The 12,903-nt window shown below is 48.5% G+C and overlaps 1 protein-coding gene across 1 annotated transcript in view; it reads left to right on the top strand.

The window, feature by feature from the left end:
- The window catches only part of LOC309329481 (ectonucleotide pyrophosphatase/phosphodiesterase family member 7-like), a 29,780-nt gene extending 17,103 nt beyond the window's left edge, over nucleotides 1–12,677 (top strand). Inside the window, exons 4-5 of the mRNA XM_081840317.1 lie at nucleotides 3,594–3,925; nucleotides 11,616–12,677. Coding sequence (XP_081696443.1) covers nucleotides 3,594–3,925; nucleotides 11,616–11,676 — 393 coding nt within the window. The 3' untranslated portion in view covers nucleotides 11,677–12,677. The remainder of the gene's footprint in view (nucleotides 1–3,593; nucleotides 3,926–11,615) is intronic.
- Nucleotides 12,678–12,903: the final 226 nt, after the last annotated feature.

Consider the following 12,903-nt stretch of genomic DNA (forward strand, 5'->3'; position numbering starts at 1 on the left):
CAACCTGGAGAGCCAAGAAATTCCAAAGATCTGCAAAGTGGAATGCATGGCAAAGCTCACCACCTGGGCTTGCGTCCTATGGAAATATTTCCATTGCAAAATGGTGTGCTCCACTGAGCTTGTTGTATCCAAAATGAAAATGTGCATAGAACCTAAAAACATATTCAGAAAAAGTACATACTATTACCCTCCTGGTATGGAAGCGGTGAGAAGGGGGAATAGATGCATCTCTGTTTTAAAAACTGCCTGATGGCATGTCAAGGAGGTGGCCAGCCTATAGCAGAGGAGGAGATGGGACTCCAGGGTCTCTCCTCCCACAGCTGTCACCTGGCAGGAGATCCTGCATGAGCCTGCAGCAGACTGAGGAAGGGATGGGAAGCAGGTCCATTCCCCACTCAGCAGAGAGCTCATCAATGTTTGCTTTCTCCTCTCCTTGCATGCCCCAATCCACCCATATTCTGGTTAGTCCTTACAAGAACTCTGTAACTAAGAAATAATAATAATAATAATAATAATAATAATAATAATAATAATAATAATAATAATTTTATTTATACCCTGCCCTCCCCGGCCAAAGCCAGGCTCAGGGCAGCTAACACCAGTAAAATTACAGTAAATTGGGGGGGGGGGCAATTTAAAATACAGGTTAAAATGCAATTTAAAATGCAGCCTCATTTTAAAAGTAGCCCATAGATCAAAACCCTAAGGGGAGGGAAACATGAAGGTCAGACTGAGTCCAAACCAAAGGCCAGGCGGAACAGCTCTGTCTTGCAGGCCCTGTGGAAAAATGTCAAGTCCCGCAGGGCCCTGGTCTCTTGTGACAGAGCGTTCCACCAAGTCGGGGCCAGTACTGAAAAGGCCCTAGCCCTAGTTGAGACCAGTCTAACCACCTTGCAACTTGGGACCTCCAAAATGTTGTCATTTGTGGACCTTAAGGTCCTCCGCGGGACATACCAGGAGAGGCGGTCCCATGGGTGCCTGAGTTTGCTTTTTCCTCCTCTCTCCCCCATCCCTTTGCCATTTATGTTGTGCCTTTCAGAGTGCAAGTCATTATTTATATTTGTAAGCTGCTTGGAGGCAGAAATGCTTCTGAATTCCAGTTGCTGGAATCCATAAGAGGAGAGACTGCTCTTGAGCTCTGGTCCTCAACGGGGCATCTGAGTGGTCACTGCGAGAACAAGATTCTGGGCTAGACAGATCATTGGCCTGATCCAACAGGCTCTAATTGTGCTCTGCAGGCCTGTTTTTCAGCTGAAGAGCATGGTGAAAATAGTATCAATAAAGATAAAGAGCCATTTCCCCAAACAAGCTAGTTTTCGGTCATACAGTTGCCCGCCTGCGTTTTCAAGCAGTGCAATCTGCAGTTCCACAAGCTATTTCTAAACATGCTGTAATGGTTCTAGGGGTTGCTCGTGCGTAAACCGGTGCAACACCTGGCTGGGTTGCCTGAGTGAACCTTTTCTGTCCGTACAGCCACTCACCCGTGGCTGTCTCAATCGCTGGCAGAATCCGTCAGTGGGCGTTTCTTGAACTTCTTCCAGCAAAGAAGCTCTTTGACGCCTAGTCTCCTCCTACTCTCCCTGCGCGGAAGCCTTCTGCGCAAGGAGGGTGTAGGCAGCGGAGGACCCTTACTCTCCCTGCTGGTCCCTGGCAAGGAGTCATGGGACCGCCTCGCCGATTCCCCCATCTGCCCCCCTTCTCCACTGGTGCTACGCTGATTCTCTTCCCCAGAAGATGGGCTGCCTCTCCCCATCCCGGGACACTCTCTGGGACTCCTCCGGAGCCCACTCTCTCCCTCTGGCCCTGATGGCAGTTCCCTGACATCCACCTCCTCCCCAGGACCCCACCCCCCCACCCCCGGCACGATTTTCCGATACCACCTCCTCTATCTCCTTGGCCGACGATGTGGGGAACCCCCTGAAGGAGCTGTCATCATCTCCTGAGGATTCAAAACCAGCCTCCCATCCGCTCGGATCTCTTCCTGCTGTTTGAACCTCCCAATCTGATTCCTCTCCCTCGGACACCTCCCCTCCCTCCTCTTCGGAGGCAGGAAAACCCACAAAGTCCCCTTCGTCCTCTGTGGGTCCAAATTCTTCCTCCCAGAATCTAGCTAGTGGTTTGGGCTGCCTCTCCCCATCCCGGGACGCTCTCTGGGACCCCTCCGGAGCCCGCTCTCTCCCTCTGGTCCTGATGGCAGTTCCCTGACATCTGTAGACTGATCTTCAGACCAAGTTAACACATTTCATGCATCCTGAAGCATGAAAGACCTCTTCACACATCATACTTTCTTTTTTTAGGTGTACGTCTGAAGTTTTCAAAGCATAAGGCTAGAATTGTAAACCACGGATGTGAACTTGGTGCCCAGTTTCGAGTGGAGCAATAGTGACATGTAGTGGCTGATGCACCAAGTCCTAAGGCTTCCAACATTTGGCAGGCAGTGATGAGAACTGAGAGGTTATGAGAGGTCATGCTTTGTATGAATCATTTTGACATTGCACAGCTATTTACCTGTCTGTCTGTCTGTCTGTCTCTCTATCTATCTTCTGCCTATCTATCTATCTATCTATCATCTATCTATCTATCTATCTATCTATCTATCTATTCCTTGCACACAACATTTCCTCTAGAGTGACATGTTTGCAGAGGGTTACACATGGCATGCTCATGGCACATTTTTAGATCTAGATTTAATAATACATTTTTCCTGTTAAAATATTCAAAGGGCTTACAATGAAAACCAATAAAAATACAGTATAGAACACTCAAAGTGCATATTTTCAGTACTGTATTACAATCATAGGTCCCTGCTGCTGCTGCTACTGCTACTGCTATTGCTATTGCTATTGTACAGTTTCTGGGGCTGTTTTGCAGATCCCCAAAGAATCCATCCAAAGGGTAACCTTCCTTTTGGCAGCTACCTTGGATAGTGCTGTGCTTAAAAAAAAAAAACAACCCTGTGTAATCCCCCACAAACTGTTCATCTAGTCAGCAGAGCATGAGGCTCTTAATCTTAGGGTTGTGGGTTCAAGCCCCACATTGGGCATAAGATTCCTGCACTGCACGGGGTTGGACTAGATTGATCCTCATGATCCCTTCCAACTCTATGATTCTTTGGTTCTGTTAATGAGAACAGGGGGGGAATTATACTAGTCCTGGAGCTGATCTAGTTTATTTCTCTCCCTTTGAAATCAATGGGAAGAAAAAAGTCTCCCCCTCCCCCAACAAAATAGGAGAAAGGGTCTGGGAGAACTGAAAGAAAAATGTCTCCTCCACCACCAATACCTTCTGCGCAAACACAGCAGGGCATAGGAAAAGGCGGATTGTCCACCTTCATTTCTCCCTCCACTTCCCACACCCACTTTATGATTGCTGTGTAGTATCCCCCCCCCCCAAAAAAAAACCCACATCTGTGCTGCTACCCATTGCTACAGCTTGCGGTTACAAATTCCATAATTTAATTCTGTGTTGCTTAGCTATGCACCCAGATGGAATCGTTAAGGAAGCACTTTCCTCCAGAAACCTAAGAGCACTTCAGGCACGCAATAAATATAAGTGCACAAACCATTGGAAATGTGCTTACATTCTCTTTTCAGAGGTTCATCCTCTACGTCAACAAAGGCGACCATGGATTTGACAACGAAGACATGGATATGAAGACCATCTTCAGAGCTTTTGGTCCAGATTTCAAGAAGGGCTATTTGGCAGAACCCTTTGACACCATCCACATTTACCCGTTGATGTGTGAGCTCCTGGGAGTCCATCCAGAACCCAACAATGGCTCTTTGGCATTCACTCGCAACATGCTCCATTCAGCACCATCCAGGAACATCCTTATTCCCATCCTTGTAGGAGGCATCCTGGGAGTCCTGCTTCTTCTGATACCCATCTCCATAGTGTCCTACAGGGCTTGTCAATGTCAGAAGGGGTAAGCTGTGTTTCCTTCTTTGTTCTCTAGTTCTGGAATGGCATGTTGTGGAAGGAGGAAGCAGGGGTAAAGAAGGCCAGTGTTGGCACCCGGCACCCTCAGGCAGTTGACAGGATCCATTGCTACATAGGAACACAGGAAAATAAATTAGTTGGAGTCAGACCATGGGGTCCACTATTGTCCACAATGACTGACAGCAACTCTTTGGGAGTTCAGGCAAGGGACATTCTCAGCTCTGTCTGGAGATGCCAGGGATTGAACCTAGGACCTTCTGCATACAAAACAGACAATCTGCATACAAAACGGACTCTCCTGTGTGAGTGTCTGGGGGCCCTGCTCCTTCCTGCCACTCACCACCTGGCCCAGGGCAGGGCCTGAAGCCTCACAGGGACTGCTGTGCTCTGCTGCCACCTGGCCCAGGGCAGGGCCTGACGGGCCTCACTAGGACAGTTGCTGTTACTGCTGGAGGGGTGCAGAGTGCTTTTAAAATGTTTTAAAATTTTTCTTTTGCATTTTTTGTACGTGGGGTGGGTGGGGGTGGGATGGATGTTTATTGGGCCTGGGAATTTGTTTGATTTTACGTTTTTGTAATTTTTACTGTTTTTTGTTTGTATTGTTTTATTGGTTTTTTGTGTGTGTTTTTTAAGGTGTTATTTTGTTCTTAAGGGGAGGGGTCAGGGCTGCCGGGGAGTAGGTCCCAGCCAACAAAATGGCTGGGGCATGTTCCACAGGGGGGGGATGCACTGGGACAACCGATCTCAGTGATCACGGGTAGGAGGAGGAGTTATGCTAAGACCAGACCATGTCATTACAAAGGAGGCAGGTTTAGTCATTGTCTGAGGACTATCCCTGCCTCCGGGTCTGGTCCTGACCGGATGGATACTAGAATCAGCAAGGGATACCCACATGACCTGAAGGTGCTGCTGTGCAATGCCAGGTCAATGATTCATGAGATCACTGCCATCCATGACTTGATCATGGATGGAGGACTTGACCTGGCATGTGTAACAGAGACTTGGTTGGATGAAGCAGATGGGCCTGTCCTTGCCACCGCTTGTCCACCAGGTTTCTCTTACGCACAGCAACCCAGGTCATGTGGGTGGGGAGGGGGGGTTGCAGTGATTTTTAGGAAGTCATTAGTTTGCACCAGGCGTCCTATTGGGAAGACCCAGTTTTCCGAGTGCATGTTCTGGAAGTTGGGCAATAGGGGCAGTACAGGATTCCTTTTGGTGTACTGACCTCCCCGCTGCACCAAGGATTCCCTGCCCGAGCTGCTTCAGGTTGTGGCGGATGTTCTCCTGGAGACACCTAGCTTGGTTGTCCTAGGGGATTTTAACATCCATGCCGACACGACCTTACAAGGGGCTGCTCGGGACTTCGTGGAAAGCATGGCCTCCATGGGGCTGTCCCTGAATAAGTCTGTCCCAACCCATAGCCACGGACATGCCTTGGACCTGGTGTTTACCTCTATGGATGTTGGTGATCTGACACTAAGTAAAAGCGAAACGAAAGAAGTGTCATGGTCAGATCACTTCCTGGTGCAACTGGACTTCTCTGCGACCCATCCCCTCTGCAGGGAGGTGGGACCGATTCGGATGGTCCGCCCCCGCCACTAAATGGATCCAAATTGTTTCCAGAGAGTGGTAGGGGATGCTTTATCCCATGTTGATGGCCTTTCAGCCGATTCCCTGGTGGCCCGCTGGAATATGGAGTTAACCAGGGCTATTGACCGTTTGGCTCCGAAGCGCCCTCTCCGATTGCATGGAGCCCGGACAGCCCCGTGGTTTTCCACGGATCTGAGGGCAATGAAACAATCGTTGAGACAGCTAGAGCGCCGGTGGCGGATAACTCATTCCGAATCTGACCGGACACAGGTTAGAGCTCAACGTCGAGCCTACCAAGTGGCGATAGCGACAGCGAAGAAGACTTTCTTCGCCGCCTCTATTGCATCTGAAGAAAACAGCAGGAGACTTTTTCAGGTGGTTCACAATTTAGCGGAACCACCTGCGACATCTGGGCCCAGTACAGGCCACATGATCTCCTGCAATGATTTTGCAAAGTTTTTTGCAGATAAAATCCCTCAGATTCGGGAAGAAGTAGACTCCACCGTGGGAGCAGGGCCAGGGCGGGAGAGTGCTAGAGTCCTGTCTAGTCAAGTTGTGTGGGATTAATTCCAATCTGTTACCTCCGAGGATGTGGACAGGCTGCTTAGACGAGTGAAGCCAACCACCTGTCTCCTGGATCCTTGCCCATCCTGGCTTATAAAAGCTAGCCAGGAAGGACTGGGCGATGGGCTTCGTGGGGTGGTGAATGCTTCCCTCTGTGAGGGAGCCTTCCCAGACCCGCTGAAAGAGGCGGTTATTAAACCGCTTCTTAAAAAACCATCTTTAGATGTGGCCACGATGGCCAATTATCGCCCAGTCTCAAATCTTCCATTCTTGGGCAAGGTGATTCAGCGAGTGGTTGCTGAACAACTCCAGGCACGCCTGGAAGAAGCGGACCATTTGGATCCCTTCCAGTCGGGATTCAGGCCTCATCATGGGACTGAAACTGCCTTGGTCGCACTGGTTGATGATCTTCGGCGGGCTAGGGACAAAGGTGAGAGCTGTTTCCTAGTTCTGCTGGATCTCTCAGCAGCGTTTGATACCATCGACCATAACATCCTTCTGGACCGTCTTGAGGGGCTGGGAGCTGGGGGCACTGTCATACAGTGGTTGCGCTCCTTCCTCCTGGGCCGTGTTCAGAAAGTGGTGGTGGGGGATGAGTGTTCAGACTCCTGGGCTCTCACTTGTGGGGTGCCTCAGGGTTCTGTCCTCTCCCCTATGCTTTTCAACATTTACATGCAGCCACTGGGAGAGATCATCAGGAGGTTTGGGCTGGGTGTTCATCAGTATGCGGATGATACCCAGCTCTACCTCTCTTTTAAATCAGAACCAGTGAAAGCGGTGAAGGTCCTGTGTGAGTGTCTGGAGGCGGTTGGAGGATGGATGGCGGCTAACAGATTGAGGCTGAATCCTGACAAGACAGAAGTACTGTTTTTTGGGGACAGGAGGCGGGCAGGTGTGGAGGATTCCCTGGTCCTGAATGGGGTAACTTTGCCCCTGAAGGACCAGGTGCGCAGCCTGGGAGTCATTTTGGACTCACAGCTGTCCATGGAGGCACAGGTCAAATCTGTATCCAGGGCAGCTGTTTACCAGCTCCATCTGGTACGTAGGCTGAGACCCTATCTGCCTGCAGACTGTCTCGCCAGAGTGGTGCATGCTCTGGTTATCTCCCGCTTGGACTACTGCAATGCGCTCTACGTGGGGCTACCTTTGAAGGTGACCCGGAAACTACAACTAATCCAGAATGCGGCAGCTAGACTGGTGACTGGGAGCGGCCGCCGAGACCATATAACACTGGTCTTGAAAGACCTGCATTGGCTCCCAGTACGTTTCCGAGCACAATTCAAAGTGTTGGTGCTGACCTTTAAAGCCCTAAACGGCCTCGGTCCAGTATATCTGAAGGAGCGTCTCCTCCCCCATCGTTCTGCCCGGACACTGAGATCCAGCTCCGAGGGCCTTCTGGCGGTTTCCTCACTGCGAGAGGCCAAGTTACAGGGAACCAGGCAGAGGGCCTTCTCAGCAGTGGCGCCCGCCCTGTGGAATGCCCTCCCATCAGATGTCAAAGCGATAAACAACTACCTGACATTCAGAAGACATCTGAAGGCAGCCCTGTTCAGGGAAGTTTTTAATATGTGACATTTTAGTGTATTTTTCATCTTTGTTGGAAGCCGCCCAGAGTGGCGGGGGAAACCCAGCCAGATGGGCAGGGTACAAATAATAAATTATTATTATTATAATCTACCACTGAGCTATGGCCATCCACCCTTTGGGGAAGGGCCGTAGTTCAGTGGTATAGCAGTGCTTTAAATGAAGAAAGTCCCCAGCATCTCCCAGTTGGGGTGACAAAGATTCCCCTACTTGAAATCCAGGAGAACCTCTGTCAGTCAAAGGTGCAAAGGCAAGAATCACATAAATTGCCCTGCCCACTGTTGGCTCTGGCCCCACCCACCACTGAGGCAATGTGTCCCTCAGGCCGAAAAAGGGTCTTTCCACTCATAATGTACTACATAAGGCAAAGGACAGGAGTGTTCTTATTCCTGAGAGGCAGATCAGCAAATGCTAGCTAGCAAGCCATTCACTGCAAATCCTATTTTATTCACTCCTGTAAGAAATAAATATAAAAATCTGTATCTTCACAAATCACATCCGCACTTTGAAACCACAATAAAACACCAGCATGCTCTTTCCCCGGTCATAATTTTGTCATGTTTCACTCACACATTGATTATTCTGCAATGAAATATCAATGCAAGCCTTATTACACCCTATGAAAACATCCTAGTAAACAACATCTATCTGTATAAAACTTTCACGTGGATTCAATCAGCCGGCAATTATGAGGGCCATTTATTTCATTTATTTATTTATTTATTTTTGCTTGCGACACTATAAAACATCTCTCATGCAATGTTCATTTCGCCTTCTAAATTGCTGGGCCCGTAAAGAGACATCTGCACTGCAAACTACGGCTCAGTAAAATTCAGGTTCTCAATTGTCACATCGCAAAATGCAACCCGCATTCATAGAGAATGCAGTAGAAAATACAGCAATTTGCCTGCTTCGTTACCCTACCCCCACCCCCCCCCACCCCGCTTGCACAGATGCAGCACAGAAACACAATACAGAAGAACAGAGGGGCCTAACTGCAGGGGGGCCACATTACCTTTTAGGCAACCTTCTGGGGGCCAGACACCAGTGATGGGAAGGGCCAGGGGCAAAAGTGAGTGGAACGACGAAGGCTAATTTTGCCTTTGTGCAGAAGTAGTGCCAAGGATAAGGTTCTTAGAGGATAAGACTATTCATGGCTATTAGCAAGGATGGCTGTACTCTGCCTCCGTGATCAGGGCCAACACGTCTAAGTACCACTTGCTGAAAACCGGCTCTTGTGCTTTGATCCTGCTTCAAGATTTCCCACCAGTATCTGCCTGGCCACTGTAAGAACAGGATGCTGGACTAGATGGGCTACTGGTCTGATCCAAAGGCTCTTCTTATGTTCCTAGGCTATTTTCTACACACATCCATCTAGAAAAGCACTGCGACAAACACGGATAGACCAGTGGTCTGATCCAGAGTAAGGCAGCTCCCTGTTCCAGGCACCAATCAAACCAGGACCCACTGGGCTTTAGCAAGGGGGTAGCCTTGTGTGCCTTCAGACCATACTGAGAGCTTTGCCTGCCGGATAGCTACGTCCCAGTCCATACATTCGTCTTGAGATGTGCAGATGAGTGGGAGCCAGTGTGGCACAACAGAACCACCCTGGCAGCTCTGGCATCACCGGACCTTATTTGGATGCAATAAGGTGGCAGCGGGGTCAGGATTCTATGGATGCACCATCAGATTGGCACCCTTAGTGCCTCCATGCAGCCCATACCTCCTTGCATAGGAGCCAACTCCTAGGGGCCAAAAGGTCTTTAGTAAAGGTACCCCTGGCCATTAGGTCCAGTCGCGGACGACTCTGGGGTTGCAGCACTCATCTCTCTTTATTAGCCGAGGGATCCGGCGTACAGCTTCCGGGTCATGTGGCCAGCATGACTAAGCCGCTTCTGGTAACCAGAGCAGCGCACAGAAACACCGTTTACCTTCCCGTCGGAGCAGTACCTATTTATCTACTTGTACTTGGACGTGCTTTCGAACTGCTAGGTTGGCAGGAGCAGGGACTCAATAACAGGAGCTCACTCCGTCACAGGGATTCGAATCACCGACCTTCTGATCGGCAAGCCCTAGGCTCAGTGATTTAACCCACAACACCACCTGTGTCCCTTAAGGGGTTTTTGGGCCCCTCAATAAAATATTTGAGGGGGACTGGGGCCCCCAAAAGTTGATGGCCATTGCCATTCAAATAGTATGCGTGCACCGTGTCATGTGATCGATTATGGGGGGCAGGGCTTACCTGGGCATCCCTAATTTTTTATTCAAGTTAGCACCCCTGCCTCTTTGCCGCCCAGGAATTTATTATTAATTATGCACCACCTTCCCCTCCCCAGTGGCAAGGAGTTCAAGGTGGTGTACGTGGTTCTGCCCTCCTCATTTTATCCTCACAACAACCCTGTGAGGTAAGCCAGGCAGAGAGACAGTGACTGGCCCGAGGTCACCCAGTAAGCTTCATAACTGAGTAGGAATTTGAACCCAAGTCTCCCAGGTCATGCTTCAACAAGAAACATAGGAACAGCCTTTGGATCTTGAGAAAGAAACGCTTGTGGTCAGCCCTGAACAAGTCCACATTAATAGGCATGTGCTTTTAGCTGGAATACTTCCTGCCTTCCTGAGTGTGCCAGGATCCGACCAAGACTACAGCTAGTTGCCATCTCATTAAATAATGATATTCCACTACTCCCTAACTTGAAATATATCTCCAGTTGTGGGTTCTTTTCTTTTTCTTTCTCTCCCTTTGCATAGACACTATTTCCAATCCCTAATTAACAATAGCATAGCAGATGTTTTATTAAGCATATCATCTATCTCTGGATAAAAAGCATCTAGAAACGACTCCGGCAATCTGTTAGAAGCCAGAACACTCTACGTAAACAGCGGCAAAACGCGTCCATTCAAAACGCATTTTCAAAGATTGCACATATGTTTTTTTGCTGGTTTTGTGGGCTGTGAAATGGGAAAGCAATCAGCTTTTTGTGAACAGCTTTGCCAGAGCAGAGGAATATAAAGTCTCTTTTAAAAACAAAAAAACAAAAAACCAATTTTGTCAATTGTTATGCTTCTAGCTCAGGTATAAAAATCTATTACCTAGTACTGTTGCTCATTACCCCAATATCCAAGCAGCGAGAGATTCTGGGGGTCCCAGCACATACCCAGGGTTCGATTTCCTTAGGAGGCCAGTCAATAGAGACTGCAATGTCTTTGGGATATATGCCTTTATGTACACCTATAAACAACCTGAACAGAGGATGGAGAGGCTTCACAGCATTAACACTGCAACATCTTGCTTCCCCATGAGGTTTCTAGAGAAAGTGTGCTCTGCAGCATGCCACTAATGCCATAACAGCACATGAATTGATACAACGCCATCCATACTTCATTCTGCTTTATTAGTTGCTCTGTGCTGCTTCCCCAATGTCACCTCATTATCATCATTGTCCGACAAAGGCTGGACAAAAAACAACAACAACCAGAACATTTGATGTATAAAAGGCTGTGGGATTTCAGCAAGAAGGTAAGGGGCATTGATTGGAAACCAAGCAGTATGTCTGCCCCAAAACTTTTGCAGGTGCAAATAGTATTAAAAGCAGGGTGCATATAACTACCCCGATACCATGAGCACAAATAATCATGAATGCACAATAAAAATATGTCTGAATGGGGCTGCCAACTTGCAGCAAGCAGTAAAAGTTTCAGGTTCCACTCGCAGTTCTGTCTTTGCTGTGCCCCTAGAGGAATCTTACCTGCTCTGAGCTGTTAAGAGGTTCTGTGTCACCTTAAAATGACAGTTCTCAAATTCAGAAACCCTGCTGTGTGCAATGAAACACTCCCCTCCAAAGGCAAGTTAATTTTAAATTCTATTTGAATACCAAAAACGCTCTCCAAATCATATCTGATTTTCTCTCTCTCTCTCCAAACGCTCCCATCCATTACAGGAAGAAAGATGAGCATCCCGAAGAAATGAAAAAGACAGCGCTGCCGTCAACTGGCTTATGATGACTCACTTTCATGTTCAAAAAAGGCACTCTTGGAATGACGTTGTCCAAGGCTTAGGTTGCACACCCTGCAGAATGAGATGCTCATGAGGTGTTGAAAGAGTCCTCTGAGAGGTTGGATGGACTGTACCATGTCAAACCACAGCAGGGCAGCAGAGGCTGGTTCATTAGGGAAAATGGGGCACTGCCCCACCCTCATTTTCCATCAGCCCCCACCCGCCCTGCCTTCTTACTTACAGCCAGTTCAGGGGCGGCTGGTGGCCCTGGCTATCATCTCCATCATCCTTAGCCTCAGTGGTGCCGTTGTAGACTTAGTTGGGGGGGTGGGGAGGATGGGCACAAAACAAGCATTAGTTGACTCTGCCTATCATTGGCTTTGGCACCAGGTGATCTGGCAAGGTGGACAGGGTGGCAGGAAACACCCATTTGCCTTTCGGGGGGGGGGGTATTACAACATCAATTCTCCCAGAGAAGCAGCCTGGTTCCACATCCTTGACCAAAAACAGGAGCAGCAGAACCCCCATCTCAGTGATTCAATGCTCCAAGTAATATTCTTTTGCTACAGACTTGACCTCATCCCCAATAACATTTTGCTCCTGAAAAAGTAGGGGTGCACTTAAAAACACCCCCAAAGTTATCTACACAAGCTCCAGGGATGTTGTTAGGGGCTGGTGTAGAAATCTTTGGCACTGGGTGGGGCACTGGGAACCTCTTGCCTTCCCTCCCCCCCTTTTTTTTGGTAGCCATACATTTTTTGCTTACTGAGCAGTTGGGTAAAGTGAAATCTCAGCCACTGGGGAAGGGCTTTGGCTCAGTGGGAGAGCACCTGCTTTGCCTTGGTTCAATCCAAGACGAAAATTTGTGTTTCTATATAAAGGGCTGATTTAACAAGGGAACATAGGGAGGTGTCATTTGCACCCACATTGTTATATTAACATTTAAGTGCACCCCACAATAAGGGATGTCTTGCTGCCTCTTGGAATAAAACAGATAGCAAATCAGTATGCAGTGCTTTTTTTTCTTTAAAAAAATGTTTTGGGACACTCTAATTTTCCTACTCATATTGAAATACTGCCCCTCAATGAGGCCAAACTTAGATTCACAAAATGTTTAGGGGTATGCGTATCCCTGCATCCCCCCAGAAAAAACCCACTGTCAGTATGTATGTATGTATGTATTGCATTTAGTGCATTTGCACCCTGCTCTTCAGCCAAAAATGCCCCCAGAG

This window comes from Podarcis erhardii, assembly GCF_964252035.2.
Source record: "Podarcis erhardii genome assembly, chromosome: 14".
In the NCBI taxonomy this organism is placed as follows: domain Eukaryota; kingdom Metazoa; phylum Chordata; class Lepidosauria; order Squamata; family Lacertidae; genus Podarcis; species Podarcis erhardii.